Raw genomic sequence first — 19,243 nt, forward strand, 5'->3', positions numbered from 1 at the left:
ATTGTTTAGGAAATAATCTGTCCTGAAAATTACATGTAGACTGAAGCTGATCTCACAGAACTGTAGAGAAACCCACTTTGTACCTGGGAGCCGAGTTTGACAGAGTCAGGACTCTTATCTCCGCAGAGGAGAGCTCAGTAGAATGCTACATGACCCTGCTCCTCCAGCAGGACCGAGGCAGCCAGGCACGTGGGCTGAGGAGATCTGGGCCCTGAGCTGTCTCAGGGGCAGGGTGCCCTAGGTGTTTCATAGCTGGCCCCACCTGCTGCTGCTGCTACCCTAGGCTGTGAGCCATTTTTGAAGGTGACTCCCAGGATACCTTTAATCTTTTCAGGCTCTTTGGTTAACCTGGAAGCATCTGTGGCAACAGTAAGCAAGCAAACCATTTGGACGTTGGACTTGTGTTACAGGTTGTCCTTTACTCCAGAAGTGTGTCATGTTTGCATCATCATTTTTTATGGGCAGATAAAAAATGCCCATAGATAGCTCTCTGCTGTCTTGGCTCCTAGGCCAAACTGTAGATAGAAGGACCCAGTTTACAGAGCTTTCCTTTGTATTTTGTCCTTTTTGAGCCTCACTACAGAGTAGGGAGATAGTTAAAGCAAGCAACAACCCCATTTTATGGACAAGGGTATAGAGGCAGAGGTGAGGTAAGTGGCTTCCCCAAAATCAGAGCCATGGGGCCTCATAGAGGATTGTTCTGAAAGGAAATGAATGTTCATGACGTTCAGCAGAGCACAGTCACCCAGCTTTTAATGTTCTGAGTTCACAGAGGTGGGAGAGACCAGATGCTGACCTTGAAGGCTGGACATTCTAGCTCATGGAGTCTCTCTTTACCACATGCTATTGGGGCAGCAGCACCAGTCCCAAGGAAGAATATCAGAAGGATGAATCTAGATTTTCCACGACTCCTCCTGACCCCATATTTTAGAGGGGAAGGCAGGCAGAGTTGTATCATATGCAGAGAAGCTCGGATGTTGTGGTGATTTCTCTGGCTGAGAGAGACCTTCACGCCTTTTTTAGATATGGAAATGGAAGCCAGGGAGCCTTTGTGACCAGCCAGTTGTTTGGTGGCAGAGAGGGGACTGAGTTGCACCCTGGACCCTTTCCTTTCATCGTACCTCTAAGTTTAAATGTTACATGCCTTGTGAGGATGGATGAGTGCCAGCTTTGAACATGAGGCTTAGTTCCAGGCTCCTCTTTAATCATAATTTTTTTCCAAAATTTTTTTGGTAAAATACACATAAAATGAAATCGATCGTCTTAACCAGTTTTAAGTGTGCAGTTCAGCGGCAGTAAGTGCATTCACACTGTTGTACAGCTATCACATCCATCCGTCCATCTCCAGAGCTCTTCTGGCAAAATTGAAACTCTGTACTCACTAAACACTAACTGTTCTTTCTTCTCCCAGCCCCTGCCAACCAGCATCTACTTTCTGTCTGGTGAAGAAAAGTACCAAAGGAATACTCAAGTGAGATAGATTCTTCTCCTTCCCCTCCTCCTCCTCCAAGTTTTTGTCTGTGTGTATCTCTAGGGGTAATGAATAGTTAATTTGTTCTGAAGTGTTTTTTCTTTTCACTTGATCTAAAGTCACAATTCAAGGATAAGTTTTATTTTTTTAATTCTGTGTTCAAAGCAGATCCCTTCTTAAAATGAAGAGATGTGCATAGGTAACCCTTTCTCTACAGTAACTGGGTTCTCCCATTCTGAGCAATACCTGGGTTGTAGGGCTTCCCTTTTCTCTGTATTACTTCTGAAGCACTAACTCTTGGCCTAGCCTTGCATGTAAACACTCTACTGACTACCCTCTGTTCATCTTTTTTTCTTTGTAGAGCTCCCATCGTCATTTGTCATTACCCCCATCTGTTCTTCACTTAATCAGGTCTTAGGCTTCATGGTGGAATTGGTCCTTTGGCCCAGGTAGCTGCTTAAACAATAAGGGAGGAGTCAGTTGTTTCTTTAAAACAAAACAGGAGCTCATCTGTATGCATTTTCTTCCCAGTACTATATGGGCTCCTCCCCACAGTATTCATGAGTTTGGCAAGCATTTGTTTCCTGCCTCTCAGGTGCCAGGCCCTGTTGCCCTCTCTTTTCCTAAGTACCCTGTTGAGTCTGGTGAGGTGAAACAGATAAACATGTAGATGTATTAACCTGTTAGAAGTATAGTCATAGCAGGGTGCTCAGGACACTTGGGATGTAAGAAGGGGGTTAGTCCTACTGGAGGTGGGCATGGTAGGAAGTGTCAGAACTCCTCCAGGAGATGCCCCTTGTGCTGAGCCCTGGAAGTGACTGTATTCCTGGCAGGAGGAGCAGTTAGGTTTATTTGAATGTGAGTTTGTTGAGGGAGGAGAGAGGCGGTGTGCAAGAAACCTTGCTACATTAATTTTATTTTACATTTTTATCTATTTGAATACGTAATACAGGTACACAGTACACGTCTCAAGGAGATTAAAGGGGAATATGTACAGTGAAAAATGAGTTCTTTTCCTGTTAATCACTCACTTCTCCTCCCCGAAGGCAGTCGTTAGCTACCAATTTCTTACACATCATTCCAGAGAGAGATTTTCCAGGCATGCATGTGTGTATATGTGTATCCCCCTTAAAAATACATGCATACTCACAAATGGTTTTCTTCACGTGCTAATTTTGGAAGTCATTCCATATATGAGTACAGACTGACCGGCCTAGTTCTTTTCCAATCAGTGCATAGTATTCCATTACATGTGTGTATGACAACTCGTTTAACTCGTTTCACTTCAGTCTTTTGCCAGTACAAAGGATGCAGTGAATATCTTACATCTACATCATTGCTCATGTGACTTTTGAGGACAGGTTCTAAAAGCAGAACTGATAGGTTAGAGAATATGTGCATTTTGGGGACAGATGTCAAATTGCCCTCAAAAGAGCTCCACATTAATTGTAAAATACTAAATTTAAGATCCTTTACCACTTGGTGCCCCCCGCACCCGACTCCAAAATCCTTGCCAGAGTGATCTTCCTAAATGAATTTGGTCTTATAACTTCTCTGTTTATAATCCTGTAAGCGCTACAGAGTTTTCACGGTAAAGTTTAAATTCCTTAGCCTAGCCCTTAACTCTGCCTCTGCCAAGAGTACTGTGCTCCCATTGTTCTGTTCCATTTGTATTTGGTACTTTTTTCCTTCTTTTTCACTAACACCAGCGTCAGCATCAGTTCCTCCGGGTAATCTTTCTTGATCGCCTTCACTTGTGCACAGAACATCTAAGCACCACTGATCCGGCGCCATCCATTCACTACAGAAGTATTTGTGCACGTGCTGTGATGGGGCACAACCAGGCATTATTATTCTCAGTGATCCGTGGGCTGTTGCCTGCAGGGGATGAGGACTACTTGGTGGAGCTGCCTGCGGTCAGTTAGTCAAAAATGGCAGCACCAAAGGGCCTGTTGCTAACTGGCCGTATTCTGTAGCCTCTTCTGATCTTGGTTTTGGCATCTATTGAATGAAGAGGTGAAACCTGGTGACCTCTAAGGTCTTATTAAGCTCAGTCCTTATTAATAATTACAACAGCAATAGCAGGCAGTGTTCACTGAGGACTTGCAAAGTGCCAGGGACTTGCCAGGTGTTTTGTCTGATAATCTTTACATCAAACCTATGAAGACATATGGTTAGTATTCCCATTTTACAGATGAGGAAGCTGAGGCTAAGAGAATGATTTGGTCACGTGGTCATAATAGAGGAAACAGATTTGAATTTTGGCATTCTAACTCCATTGTTCTTAGCCACCTAAATGTATATACGTTCCACATATTTACACGTACACAGTTTTGTGTACTGTTTTGGGTCACTTACTGACTCTACCCCCAGACTTCTTCAGGAACCATCTGTTTTCTACAGCTTTAAAGGCTCAAGTTGGAGCCTAGGTAAAAGCTGTGGACAGAAGACTGCTATAGTCACAGCTATTTGGTGGTAGTGAGTTAAGTTAGCTCTGTTCTGGAACCCCGGCTCATGCTCATTGAAGACTTTCATAGCTGTTTTTCCTTCATACTGAGACAACTCATGCTGCTGTTTGGAATAACTCTCTTTAGCAGGGGATGTAGGCCTGAGTCAAGGCTTCAGACATAGATGGAAGGCAGGGCTGGTTAATATCCCTGGCAGAATCTCAGCGGCATCCTTTATTAGGGTTGTAGATAGCAGGCTCCCTTATCTATTTACGTGAAGCCTTATTAATGGAGAAGGAGGTATGTGTATGGAATTTAAAAAGGGAGTGTACTTATTTGGAATACCTGTTATAAACAAGGATAAATGAAATCAGGTGAGTTAACTAAAATATAATAGGCCTGTATCAACTCTTCAACTTCTCTGAAGGCATGTAGAAAAATAATCCCTGAAAGTCTTGACCCCTGATTTTTTTTTTTTTTTCCTTTTTAAAGACTGGTTCCTAGTTGTCTTAAGTCATAGTCTGAACGGGGTTGAGGGGGGCAGTTAACAATTACAGACCGTCCCCCCTCTAGAGACGGTCCTCCCTCTAGTTGTTGTCAGGTACAATCAACAAGTGTGGCCTCTGGGGTCCCAGGTGTGTTGGGTGAGCCTGGGTTAATTGGTCCATTTTTGAGAGTCATGGCTGTGGAGTCCGTGTCAGATCCTCAGGGGCTCATCCAGCCTCTGGCAGCTGAGCAGGCCTGGCCAGGGCTCTTGGCTCCCACTGCTGCAGTCCTTCTCTAGGCGGTGTAATTCTCCCTTTAAGACACGTGTTCTCTATTTTTTTTTTTTTCCTTGTGATTGGTTGAACTCGCTCTGAGTCCAGGTGGCAAAGGCAAAGCCCGACTCAGGGATGTAGCTCTGTGTGTCAATAGCTGCCTCTCCCCTCCTCTCTGCTGGAGCCTCGGACATGGTGGGGCAGAGCCGGGCAGTTTCCGAAAGCTCTGCTGTGCCCGGCAGATCTCCAGATGAGCCCGTGCTTGTGTCCTTGTCCTGTTGCAAGGATCTGGCTCCTGGCTGTGGACGCTCGTGGCACTTTGCTGCAGGCCTCGGCATTTCCCCCAGCACAAGTTGCAAGGCCACTCGGGCGGCTGTCCTTTCTTGGCGGCAGGAATTCACTTACTAGAATTCGCGAACTTCGTGTGACTATATAGCTTCCTTATCAAAGTGTCTACCTACAACAAACTTAAGGCTGAAGCTTTCACTTATGTCTTTGTTTTTTGTTGTTTTGTTTTTTTTTTATAGGTAAATCTACCCGTGGCTGACTTTAGAATTCTTACTTCTGGCTTTTAAATTTTTTTTTTTTTTTTTAAATAACTTGGACGGATAAAAGATGTGCCATGGCAGGATAGCACCAAAGAGCACCGCAGCGTTGGCCGTGGCCTCCGTGGGACATGGAGTGTTCCTTCCGCTGGTGATCCTTAGTACCCTCCTTGGAGACGGCCTTGCCTCAGGTGGGTTCGGGCCTGCCTCTCTGTGGGGGAGGGAAAAGGCTCACACCATTGTTTCTCCCAAAGCTGGGATAGGGGACTCTCCACCTAGAGGCCAGTTGCAGGGAGCCTGTTGTGCTATGGTAAAGCAGGGGGCCAGTTAGGGGTGTGTGGCAGTTGGGGCCTCCTGAGCCAGCTGAAGGGAGGGGTGTGTAGGAACGTCCTGAGGGTGAGGTTATGGGCTCTCTCCCTACAGCTGGAGTCAGCAGGGAGGATGCAGCTGTAGCGTTCAGAGCAGGTTTGGGAATCAGACTGTCCTTGTTCTGAGTCCAGTGCTGCTGTTGCTGGCTCTGGGACCTGAGCAGATCTCACTTCTCTAAGCCTCAGTGTCCTCAGCGACAGAATGGGGTGATACTAGTCCCTACCTGGGGACTAGTCTAACACAATTGGTGTTTCATGATTGTTAGTTATTGTTTGTTTCTTGTCTCTTTATGTTTTCTCTCAGAATAAGTAGAGTTGAGGTCTTGTAATTTAGTGAAACCAGGACCTGGTCACTGATACTCTAAATTTCGTGATCTCGGACAAGCCACTTAGCAATTCCGTGGCTCAGTTTGTCCATTTATGAAATGAAGGAGTTGACCCAGATACCTTTAAGGTCCTATCCAGTTCCCTCCTTCTGTATTTTTTGTGATTCTGAGGACTTTCTGATTGAAGCCGGTGAGGTGCAGGAGTCCTAGCAGCAGCTGGAAATGGAGCCGTGAGCCTTTTTGAGTTTGTATGATCCTTATTGCCTTCCACAGTGCTCTGAAGACCTTTCCAGGTTCTGTTCATGTGGTCCTCTACACCCAGCGTACTTCTAGGGAAGGGCATATTTGGGTTTGTACCATAGGCCTCTGGGTGATGCTAGAGAACCTCCATAGAGCCTCGGTATTTGCAAGCACCAGTAGGGTCTCAACTGATGATGATTTTTTTTTTAAGATTTTATTAATTTATTTGACAGATCACAAGTAGGCATAGAGGCAGGCAGAGAGGAAGGGAAACAGGTTCCCCACTGAGCAGAGAGCCCAATTTGGGGCTTGATCCCAGGAACCTAGGCTCATGACTGGAGCAGAAGGCAGAGGCCTAACCCACTGAGACACCCAGGTGCCCCTGATGATGATTTTTAAAAAAGATTCTATGTATTTATTTACTAGAGAGAGCATGCATGCACACAAGTTGGGGAGGAACAGAGGGACAGTGACAAACACACTGTGCTGAGTGGGGAGCCCAATGTGGGACCTGATCCCACAACTCTGAGATCATGACCCAAGCTGAAATCAAGAGTTGGATGCCCAACCGACTGAGCTGCATGCACCCCTCAACTAATTATAGTAATGTGGCCCCTACCAGACTTCATTAGATATATACAGATGGTAGTTTTCTTTGGACAGCGTTCCCTAGAGAGGGATCTTAGCTAGATTCTGGAAGGGGACTTTGGAAGGATAGGGGCAGTGTGGTATAGTGCAGTGTATAGAGTCCCCATAGCTCAGTGCTCTCTCTCATTCTCTGTCCTCTCCCACCACCCACTTACCCAACACATACAGATAATGGTGCAGTCTCATCTACGATTTTTCTTTTGAGCTGCTGGGAGAAATAGTGACGTGTCTCTTGTTGCACTGTAGCCTTCTCCACCACCCATGTACTGATATCCTTGTCCATTGCCTCCTCTTCACCCTGCTTTGACACTTAATTTAAACCTTTGCCATAAAGCCTAAGACCTCTTTGGTTGTGAGGAGCTCCTAGCACAGTCAAGGAGGCCGCTAATGATTGGGACCCCACAGTGTGGGCATTGTGGCTATATGAAGTTCCAGAGGAAAAAGTGGCCAGGATCCACCAACATACAGCCAGGTGAAGCAGGGCTTATGTTCCCAGGGCTTTCAGCCCAAGCCAGAGATGCTCTCTAGAAGTGGTAGTCACAGAGCCACAGGATGTGAAGACCCTGTCTTGTTCACCACTATAGTCTAGAGTAGAAGTTGGCAAGCTATCGTCCCTGGACCAAGTCCTCTATGCTGCTTTTGTATGGCCTGTGAGCCAAGAATGGTTTTATATTTTTAAATGATCGGGAAAAAATCAAAATAATATTTCATGTATATATAAAAATTGTAAGTTCACATTTCAGTGTCCATAAATAAAGTTTTATTGGAACATAGCAATATTCATTCATAATATATTTTGTCTGTGTCTGTGTTTGTATTATAGTGGCAGTGTTGGGTAGTTGTGACATAAACTGTGTCACCCCCAAAACCTAAAGTATTTAGACTTTAAGACATTTAGCCCTTTATTGAAGAGATTTTCCGCCCTGCCCCTATCCCGGAACAAATGGTGCTCAGTAAGTATGTGCATAAGTGGAATGACTTTCGGAGCTAGGATTTTAGCGGTCATGTACTCGCCTAGGGTCCTACGGCCAGGATCAGAACCTGGCTTAGTGCCTGGTATGCTACCAAGACTGTCTTCTTCCCAGGCTGCATTAGGGGAGCTGTCCCTTTGTGTGACCTGGCAATAGTAGGGTAGAACATCTGCCTCTGGTTTCTGAAGTCTTTAGCCTCTTTAGCTTCATTAAGCCATTCCACCTACTGCCACCCTTTTTATGGGCTCCACCCTTGCCTCCTCCCATTTCCCACCCCATTTTCCAACTACCCACACCTTCCCAACTTTCCATCCAAGGTCTGAATTCAATTATCAGGGACTGATGGTTTCAGACTGGCTGGATAAAGGGATTATTATTCTCCAATGTGGAAAAATGTATGTCTGTAGTGTGGGCTCAGAGCAGGATGGAAAAGTTGGATCTGTAGTTTTTTTCCCTCCCCCATCTGCACAGAATCCTCCCTCCCCTGCCACCCCACCCCCAGGTCTTTTCTACTCCCCGTAAAATGAGTACTGGCACAGAGCAGGATGCAGGCAGGGGAAGGGGTGGCCCCATTACTTAGATCCAGTGTACCATGGCGCTGCCAGTGCGTTTTCCTCTTTGCAGTGGCTTCTCAGGAAGGAAGGCACCCACTCCTTGGCCTGAAACCCGAGCACACCTGTATGGCTGTGCCTGCCATAAGCAGCTTGCCAGACAGGCTTGCCCAGAAACCAAGACTTTCAGATACTCTGAGGTCAAGGAAAGGCAGTTCAGTTCAGGAAAGGTTCCCTTTTCCTCTTGGTATGTATCTTACCAGCTCCCGTAGCTGCACCTGAACACTCACTCCGGAAGCATTTTAAAAGGAGGTGCTTGTAAATTACACAGTCTTTGTTACCCAGTGGGCTCTAGTAGACCTTGAATGTGCTTCTGGGATAGTCCCACTGGACATAGGGAAGTGGGCATCCTGTAGGGGGGCAGTTCATCAGTGTAGTCTCTGGTCATAAAATACCACAGTCACCTTAGTCTTGGTCATAATTTCTCAGGTGTAGAAAAGAATCATGTAGGACGGCACTAGAGAATTCTGGTGCAGAGTTATGCCATGATCAAGGTTCAGTTTTCCATCTTGGTTTCCAGAGGCAGTAGGTCCAGCTTCCCCTTTGGTCATTCCTTAAACAGAGATGGAGAAAATTATTAGAAGTCTCCTTTTGGGGAGTGACAAAAGGAAGCGCTTTTTTTTTTTTTTTTTAAGATTTTTATTTATTTGACAGAGAGAGAGAGAGAGATCACAAGTAGGCAGAGAGACAGGCAGAGAGAGAGGGGAAGCAGGTTCCCCACCAAGCAGACAGCCCGATGTGGGACTTGATCCCAGGACCCTGAGATCATGACCTGAGCTAAAGGCAGAGGCTTAACCCACTGAGCCACCCAGGTGCCCCAAGGAAGCATATTTTATCTTCACACCTGGTTCACACTGTGTAGGCAGACCAGAATTTAAAAAAAAAAAAAAAAAAAAACCCACAACATATATACACACACACATACATACATACATACATACATATATATATATATATGCAGAGTACCCAGCTTGCCTCTCTTCTTGGGCTAGAGAGGAATTAGGGTCCCGACTGTGTAGCAGCCTTTCTTAGATCTCACAACTCCTTCCCTTTACCTGTGATTTTTAAAAAAATATTTTATATATTTATTTGAGAAAGAGCATGAGCAGCAGGGGGAGGGTCAGAGGGAGAGGGAGAAACAGACTCTTTGCTGAGCAGGGAGCCCAGTGTGGGACTCCATCGCAGACTCTGGGATCATGACCTGAGCTGAAGGCAGATGCATAACTGACTGAGCCCCCCAGGTGCCTTTACCTATGATCTCAAGAAACTTTATCTAAAAAAAAAAAAGAAAGAAACATGTTTTATGACCTTAGGCAAATCATTTGACCTCTTTGTGTCTCCTTCAAAACAGAAACAAAATCCTTGAGGATGTGAGGTTGGTGTTGTGTAGCCTAATAAAAATGATTGGAGGATACTTGGCATATAAAATGTGTGCTGTAATTGCCAAATAATGACAACAACAGAGTTGGTATGTGACCCGCTGTTGAGTCATGCTGGGCAGGAGATTTTTATGCAGATGACATTCTTTGCTGTCTTTAAAAAAACAAAACTAAAGATGCAAAGTCATTTTTTGTGTTCAGGATAAGGAAGTGGGACCAGGTGTCTGACTTGACCGGTTGAGGAAGGACTGGTCTTTTTGAAACCCCTTTGCCTTCCGGAAAGGTCTAGTGTGATGGTCTCAACCCGGCTGCTCGATGACTCATGTGAAAAGCTTTTGATTTTCATTCTCTCCCTTTCCTGAGGGGATTTACTGGAAAAAAAACTCTGTATTTTACTTGTTTCTGATTTCTAATTTTTTTAAGATTTTATTTTGAGAGAGAGAGAGAAGAGCGAGGAGGGGAGGAGCAGAGGGAGAGGGAGAAGCAGAACTCCCAATGTGGGGAGAAGCAGGGAGCCCAATGTGGGGCTTGATCCCAGCTCTCTGGGATTATGACCCAAGCCAAAGGCAGACAGTTAACCGACTGAGCCACCCAGGTGCCCCTGTTTCTGATTCCTCCCCCACTTAAAGTGTTTCCATGACACTCTAAGCCATGTTAAACATCACACAAGTGCTTAAAGCAATTTTAAAATAGCAGGGAAAACAGCCATCTACGTTTCTATGCAGTAGAGTGAGAAAGCCTGGCAGTTAGTGTTCACTGATGATGGAAAATGCTGAGAACAAGGCTCTCGGGTAGGATGTGGCTTTGGCCCTTGACTTTGCTGTAGCTGAGAGAGGTTGACAGGTGGCCATCGCCATCTCTGAAGGGATCTGGGGTCAGAGATAATGTACACTGAGCTGGGGGGAGAGGACAAGCTGGAAGCTGATGCATACAGAGCATCATTCATGTGTCAGGCTCTCTGTGTATCATCCCATTTGAAGCTTTCGGAAAGGCTGTGTGCTGGGTGGTCATGTAACCATTTTATAGATGAGAAACTGAGGCAGAGAGAGGTTACATAACCCTCTCAGAGACAGGCAGCCGTCAGTGGAGAAGCTGACTGGGATTTGTGCCCAGTCTGTCTTAACTCTGCTGCCCAGGGTCTGCTGAGAACCACACTGCCTGTGCTGAGTGGTAGGCTTCTCTGAGACCCATTTCTTGTGTGACCCTATTGGAGCACTCAGGACGACCTTCAGAGGATTCTTTTGACAGAAAGAGGCCGTCTGTGTTTTTTCCTCTGGATAAAGGATGAAGGAGTCGTCACTGGGTTACCATGTTTGCCTCTGTGGTGATTTCTGTTCTCATCTACAATGGCCCTTAGTTGTTTGGTTCCCAGTTTAGGCACAAAGTTTGCCAACGCGGTTCTATTCTTGGAAAAGAACAATAGGAACCACAGCAAATTGTTTGTTAAATGAGGATGTAGTTCGCAAAACATCCGCACAGCATCTTCCTGTCAGTTGTAAACACTGCTGATGAAGTGATGTAATCTCTCCATGGTGTAATTACCTGTGACTATAAAAAGACTTAAGGATTGTGGGAGGAGGCTGGATGGGTCATTATAGGGCTTGCTGAAGGGTGGCATCAGGAAAAGACATTGAGAAATTACCTTCCTCAGGCCGGTTGTTGTGCCATGTTGAGAACACTGCAGACGCATGGCATCAGCCTGGCACTGTAAGTTTTGAGGAACAGAAACCAGGAGTCCAGTGAACTGAACATCTGAGTGGGTCTCACTTTGGTTAAAGCTCTCAGTCAACGCAGATTCCACCTTCTAAGCAAAGGTGCCCTACTACCCAGGCCTAATTTGTGAGCGAGGATGTTATCCTTAGATGCCCAACTCCTTCTGCAAAAGGGGCCACAGGATGCTTTAAAAACAAAACCGAAAAATCTAGGGCCTGCTTTCAAAGTTCTTAATTATTCTGGTATGTTTGCCGGTTGATTCTTTTCCTCACCTCTTACCCTCTGGGAGATTCCTTTCCTCTGCCTCACTCAGGAGGGTGAGCCTGCGGAGGGTCTGAGCAGCCCTCCACTTCCATTCTGGGTAGCTGGCTGCCTGGAGTGTGGCCAGGTCAGGAGTGATCTTGGTCTGACTTGGGTTAGCTTTGAGGCCCAGAGGGACAGCAGTATTTAGAGACAGCCTTTCTATGCTGCTGCATGGAAAAGGGTTGTTGGCTGCTGATCTCTCCTAGCCCTGTTTACCTGCCTCACCTGAAGGCAGCCTAAAGCATGAAATCTGAATGTACTGGAAGATAGGGTGAGATTATAACTATTTCTTTTTTTTTAAGATTTTATTTATTTATTTGACAGAGATCACAAGTAGGCAGAGAGGCAGGCACAGAGAGAGGAGGAAGCAGGCTCCCCACTGAGCAGAGAGCCCGATGTGGGGCTCAATCCCAGGACCCTGGGACCATGACCTGACCTGAAGTCAGAGGCTTTAACCCACTGAGCCACCCAGGCACCCCGATTATAACTATTTCTTTAAAAAAGTTAATTTATGGGGCGCCTGGGTGGCTCAGTGGGTTAGGCCGCTGCCTTCGGCTCAGGTCATGATCTCAGGCTCTTGGGATCGAGTCCCGCATCGGGCTCTCTGCTCAGCAGGGAGCCTGCTTCCCTCTCTCTCTCTCTCTCTGCCTGCCTCTCCGTCTACTTCTGATCTCTCTCTGTCAAATAAATAAATAAAATCTTAAAAAAAAAGTTAATTTATTTGTTTATTTAAATAATCTCTACGCCCATCGTGGGGCCCAGAGGTCAAGAGTTGTATGCTCTTCCAGGTGCCTGGGTGGCTCAGTCAGTTAAGTGTCTGCCTTCAGCTCAGGTCATGATCCCAGGGTCCTGGGATCGAGTTCTATATCAGGCTCCATGCTCAGTGGGAAGTCTGCTTCTCCTTTTCCCTCGCTATTGCCACTGTTTGTGCTGACTCTCTCTCTCTCTTTCTCTCTCTCTGTGTCAAATAAATAAAATCTTAAAAAAATAAAGTCATCTGCTCTGCCAATCACGTCAGCCAGGTGCCCCAGGCGCCCCTAGATTATAACTATTAAAAAAACATTGTCGGGGCGCCTGGGTGGCTCAGTGGGTTAAAGCCTCTGCCTTCGGCTCAGGTCATGATCTCAGGGTCCTGAGATCGAGCCCCGCATCGGGCTCTCTGCTCAGCGGGAAGCCTGCTTCCTCCTCTCTCTGCCTGCCTCTCTGCCTACTTGTGATCTCTCTCTGTCAAATAAATAAATAAAATCTTTAAAAAAAAAAAAACAAAAAAAATTGTCCCCTAGCATTTTTTCACAGAGCTGTCTCTTGTTAGGTGGGATAGGATTCAACTCATCAACACCTTAGAATAGTAAATACCACCTGCAGCTCTCATGGGGCCATTGAGGTCACTAGTACAGCTCAGTGTGACATCCGGCTGTCATTATTCTTCAGGCATGCCCCTTGCGTGTTGTTTTTAATTCCAGTGTAATTAACATATGGGGTTATATTAGTTTCAGGTGTACAGTATAGTGATTCAACAATTCTGTATATTAGTCAGTGATCATTACGGTTAAGTGTACTCTTAATCCCTTTCACCTAATTCACCCATCGCCACCCCACCCCCCCATAACCATCAGTGCATTCTCTGTGGCTGAGAGTCTGGGTCTTTTGTCTCTTTTTTTTCTTTGTTCATTAGTTTTGTTTCTTAAGTTCCACTGATGAGTGAAATCACATTGAATTTGGCTTTCTCTGACCCCTGCCGTATTTCACTTATGTCACGTGCTTCACTAAGCATTATATCCTCTAGATCCATCCATGTTGTTGCGGATGGCAAGATTCTTTTTTTATGGACTCCTTGTTTTTGGAGAGGCAGTGTATTCCGATTAAAAGCATGGACCTTGAAGTTCACTTGCCTCAATTTGAATGTGGCCCCTACTCGTAGCTATCTGTGTTACCTTGGATAACGTTCCTGACCATACTGTCTTTGTTTCGCTAGAATGGGGATGATAATAGTGCCTACTTCATAAGATGATTGTGAGAATTAAATAAGATTGTATATGTAAAGCACTTAGGACATGGCCTGGCATACAAAGAAATAATTCCCAGGTTGAAAGAATGGGTTTGGCTCCCCCTTTTTCCCACCCATAATTCCCTTTACTCCATCTCTCAAGTCAAGGCTAAGGGGACTCCTTTTTCCCCTTTTTCTGAACATTAGCACCTTCAAAGCCTATTCTCACTATTCTTCCAGTGGCTAGATTCCTGTGGCTGGAATTGCGCCTCTTCCCCTTCCTCCTAAACCTGACTCTTCATCCTTCAAAATCACATCTTCTATGAGACACCACTCATACCCTTACTACTAGAATTAATAGGGTCTGGGGGGAGGAGAGTAGGCTTTGTGTGTATTTCTTGCATGGAATTAGTAGGAGCTCCTAGTCCTTTCTCTTGAGGTTGTCAGAGAACAAGTTTCCAGTTCTGGGAACCTTGACTATTTTTGATGGAAAGGAATCAGACAGCTTGTTAAGACTTCTGGGAATTGAAGGGGGTGCATGGGTGGTCAGTCGGTAAAGTATCTGCCTTTGGCTCAGGTCATGATCCCAGGGTCCTGGGATTGAGTCCTGCATCGGGCTCCCTGCTCAGTGGGGAGTCTGCTTCTGCCTCTACCTCCCCGGCCCCACCACTGCTCATGCTTTCTCTCTGGTGTGTTCTCTCTCTCTCTCTCTCTCTCCCTCCCTTAAATAAATAAATAAAACATTTAAAAAAAAAAAAAAAAGGACATCTCAGAATTGCAGCTTTAGGAAGCCTGAACCCTTTGTTCTGCAGACCATGATACACACACCCTATAGACTTGCTCCAAGACCTAATGACTCGGGGTAGCCAGGGTTGCTGTGGTACCTACTGGGTTTGGTATTTTCCTCAGCAGCATTACCTCATTTAGCAAGCGTGTGTTGACATAAGGTGGGCAGGGAGGACAGCGGGAAGTATATAATGCCATGGAGGGCTTTCTGGGGCCAGGCACTCGACTGGATTGTGGTAGAAGGTCTCACCTGTAGTTGGGTCCTTGTGGTATGTCCGTGAGAGGAGGGCAGCTGCAGCCAGGGCCAGTGCTGTACCCCAGAAGGAGCGCAGGGCAGACGACTCCTCTGATCCTCTGATGTACTTGGTCATTTGCTGACCCCTCTGCTGCACACCAGGACTGTACCTGCTGCGGTTCTTCGTGACGCATGCTGTGGTCAGGGCAGGCCCTGGACTAGAGGACTACATGTAAGAAGGGTTCCTGACTCGGATAGGGAGGGCCCCAGTAGCTTTTTCTGAGGGAGAGAAGTCTATACCCAGAGCTGGGAGGCAAGTAGGAGCCAGCGAGTAGGGGAGACGAGATTTCATAGTAGGGTTAAGAATGCAGTCTTTATATGATCTCTCTGATATGAGGAATTTGAGAGGCAGGATGGGGGTCTTGGCGGGTAAGGAAGGAAAAAATGAAACAGGATGGGATCAGGAGGGCAACAAACCCTAAGAGCCTCTTAATCTCACAAAACAAACTGAGGGTGGCTGGGGGGTGGGGGGGTATGGAGAGGGTGGTTGGGTGATGGACATTGGGGAGGGTATGTGATATGGTGAGTGCTGTGAAATGTGTAAGACTGAGGATTCACAGACCTGTACCCCTGGAGCAAATAATACATTATATGTTAATAAAAATAATTTAAAAAAATATACAGTCTTTGGGGCCAGACAGGCTGGTTTGAATCCTAATTCTGCCACTAACACGTAATATCACTTTGAGCAAGTTTCTCAAAGTTGATGTCCTTCAGTTTTCCTGTGTGCGACATCGGGATGATAACACACTGGCCATGTAGGGTCGTGGTGTTCTCTCACCGTTGTTGTTCTGTGGCACCTCACCAGTAGCAGGGACAGGCAGCATGGTGGGGGCAAGTGTAAGGAGGATAGGGAGAGAGTCAAATGTAGTGTCTGCTCTGCTTCCTTGACCCTTCCTTTCAAACTTGCTGTGCCACTTCTGTTGAAACCTTGGAAGTCCAATACATGCTGTCCCCTAAACTGGTGTGCCTCTCACCATGCTGGATGAAGGGGTGGTCTCTGTCTTGGTGGAGCAGGATCGGAAGCTGAGGTTTCAGAACAAAAATAAAGTCAAGCCTTAATCTGAGAGTTCAGAGATGGGGCTGAAGATCACCAGCAGCGCAGTGTGGGGGAAGCATCTGGGAGGTAAGAAGCTGCTGGTGCAGCCAGTGCCTTTCCTGCTGAGTTGTTCCAGTTGAGGAGGAGGAGGAGAGGGAGTAGGAGGAAGAGAAACAAGGTCTGGGCTGGAGTGTCTTAAGGATCAAAGGGTTTTAAAGAGAAAACAAACACTAGCTAATGGATTCAGAGTTGGATGAATCTAAACAGGGAAATAAAGCGGGCTGGAGGAGGGTGTTGGTTTTGGTACAAGTTGTAGGAAAGGTTGGGCCTGAGAAGAATTGGTAGTTGTGCCCCTATTGGCCTGTGGGAACTGAAAGTGACCAGCTAAGTGAGATCCCTTCCAGCCTGCTGGAGGGGACAGGGTCACTCAGGAAAGGCCCCTCATGCTATGCCTCAGCCCAGCCAGCCCGTGGGAGGAGTTTCTGACAACGACTCCTTCTTTCAGCCAGTCTGACTCATAGCACAGGGTCCCATGGGGGTCTGGCTCAAGTCCGGAATCCCACGGGAGGCTGAAGGGTGGAGGAGGCTCCTAATTGATTTGGAAGGGAGAGGAGTGGAGGAGCAGCTGGCATCTGGGGTGTGCGGATATATTCTAGGAGTCTTCAGCTTGGATCGGCGCTGGGGTAATCGGAGACGCTGGGGTGAGGACTGTCTGTGATTTGGTGTGTTTGGGGCTTAGAGAACTTTTGTGACGGCCAGTCCAGATATGTCTTGGATTTCTTTAGAGTGGCTCTTGGCAGAGGAACTCATTGTCCACGCTCTTGTTCTCTCTACCTTGTGGTTAGGCAGGGCAGATGTTTTGAGGTCCCTCTCCCTGGTATTCAGAAATTCTTTTAGCTGTAATGGCAGACCTGGCCTTGCAGGAATAATTAAGACTGTGGATAATAGGATTAGATGAGGTCATATATGTAGAAGTGCTGGGTGAACAATAAAAGTCTATTCTAATGGAAGGGATTATTATAATATTCCTTTTTTTAGTTGGGGGTCTCTTTTCCGAATTGCTCAAAGCACTTGGTTAACAGTAACTGGTTAATCCTTCATTTATCCCTGGGTGGGAGGCTGGCATTTAGTGGTCCCTTTTTATACAAGATCAAACTAAATTTGCCAACAGAGCCCCAAATCTTGAGTTTGAAGCCCAAATCTGTGGAGTGGAAATCCAAAGCTTCGATCTCTGAATGTGATGATGCCTCATTTCTGGGGATAAAGAAGGTGGAAGGAGAAAGGGAGACATCATTTAAAAAATTTTTGTTTTTCTTCACCGTCAGGTTAGACAAGGTTCTCATAGTCAGGGCTTTGAGAGACGTGGAAGTCCAACATCCATTTTTCTCTAAGAAGCCACAGAGTCCCTCTTGAGAATAAGGCCCCGGGATAAGCTAGAGAAGTGGAAGGCTAATGAGTGTAGGTATGGGACAAGGACAGAGAGTGGGAGCTGGCAGGGTTGTTAATGCTGTTCTCTTAAGGCTGTGGTTGGCAGTGTCTGCAGTGCCAGTCCTGCACCCCAGTCCCACCTTCCTGACACACACCCCTGGAGCCTCACGTGCTGCTCCATTGTGTCCCAGGAAGTGTCAAGGGACCCATAGTAGGTGCTTGTTGTTGGTCTCAGGGTGAAACCCCGTGGAGGGGGTTCAGAAACCTCTCTGAGTGTCCGGCCCAGGCCAGTTTTACTTCAGAACAAGTACCTGCAGTTTGCATTTGGTGGGACGGCATCCGGGCAGAGCAACCTCAAGTCAGTGCCATAGCCAGGGAGAGGTCGAGGCCCATGGAGCCACCTTTCTCCCTTCTGAAAGGCCTCACTAGTCGGGAGTTGGTGAAGAGAGGTTCTGCGTCATAGTTTGCATTGCAGGGTCACCTTTCTCCCCATGCCCATGCTTTCCTGACTCTGGTTAAGGCTTAAAGGACAGTTGATGTATTTTCTTGCATAAGGTTTTGGACCCTGGAAGCAAGAGAAGAATTTGCTGAGTTGGGAAGTTTCTCCTTCCAGTGGCAGCTACATGGACTCCTAGGCTTGAGATTCTAGAGGTCATTCAGGTGTGTCATTTAAGAGTCACATATTGGGAGAGAAGCAGCAGGTTGAACCTTACAGGTTATATGCTCCATTGGGTCTCAGATTTGAGCGTGCATTAGAATCCCCTGGAGGGCCCAGATTGCTGGGCTTGCCTCCAGAGTTTCTGAGTCAGCAGGCCCAAGAATTTGCATTTCTGTTAAATTCTTGCATGCTGCTGCTGGTGATCTGGGGATCACATTTTGGAAACCACCAGTTACACTTGAGGTGAATAAGCCCATCTGATCTTTTCAGAGCAATTTTTGGTAAGGTGGGGACAGAGGGATAGAGAGGTCTTGAACCCACTGTGGGGAGAAGTGGTTCAGAAATAGGATGTTGCCGGCAGGCCCGTGTAATTTGGAAACTGGGAAAAAGTTAAGTGAGTAAGGGAAAAAGCTCACAGGTCTGTCTCTGACCTTCTGTGGGCTGGTTCTGGTCCTTGCCCACTGTCCTGCAGAGAAAGCGCAGGAGGGGGTGTGGGGTGGACCTTGCGAGCCTCTGGCTGGGTCATCCTGGGCATCCTCTCCTCACCCACTTCTTACTCTGCCCTCTTAGGCCGTAGTCAGCCCTGGAAGTCTGCATTTTAGGAAGTCTTTCCACAGCTCAAGGTCTGGGGTGTGAAGAGTATGAAGAGCAGAGCCCCGAGCCAGGGATCCCGGGCACCGGCACCAGCACCAGCACCAGCACTGCTTCTAAAGAGCAGTAACCAAGGCCCCTTATTTGCTCAGCGGTGGGGGGAGAGGTGGACTAGCTTTCCAGGGCCCTTTGAGCTCTGACACCTCTAATGCCTCTTTTGATAGCTTCCCCCACCATGCTCAGGAACTTCTGCGTACTTGTTACCTGCTTTTAATGTTCTACGTACGGGAAAACTTGTGTTGATAAGCAGTACTGATCCTGAATCCTGTCCAGAGACTGCCTTGCCGAAAGTGAAACTAGAAAACAGTTTGGGAATTGGAGTAACTTTTCTTTCTAGAGAGTTTCTGGCCTCTGCCATTATGCTGCTTCCATAAAACCTGTGTCCAGAGAGGAATGACTTAGCATGGTCGTCGGGCCCCAGACCCGTTACTGCACATCGTCATACTTGACTGCAAGGTTTCACAGGCTTTCTGTTCCCTTCTCGTTTCCAGGGTGCTCAGGATTGTTATTCCACTTCTTCCACTGCCAGGCCTGGTGCTCTTGGTAGGCCTGGTAAATATTTGCTGGGTGAATGGCATAGAGGCTTGTATCCCTGTACCTCTTTTCTTTTCCTTTAGTT

At 46.7% G+C, this 19,243-nt stretch overlaps 1 protein-coding gene across 1 annotated transcript in view; it reads left to right on the top strand.

Annotated features, from left to right (window-relative positions):
• SUSD6 (sushi domain containing 6) overlaps positions 1-19,243 on the top strand; it is a 92,821-nt gene that overhangs the window by 39,519 nt on the left and 34,059 nt on the right. The window contains exon 2 of the mRNA XM_047737709.1: positions 5,204-5,412. Coding sequence (XP_047593665.1) covers positions 5,292-5,412 — 121 coding nt within the window. The 5' untranslated portion in view covers positions 5,204-5,291. The remainder of the gene's footprint in view (positions 1-5,203; positions 5,413-19,243) is intronic.

Source organism: Lutra lutra, chromosome 7 (assembly GCF_902655055.1).
Source record: "Lutra lutra chromosome 7, mLutLut1.2, whole genome shotgun sequence".
Lineage (NCBI taxonomy): Eukaryota > Metazoa > Chordata > Mammalia > Carnivora > Mustelidae > Lutra > Lutra lutra.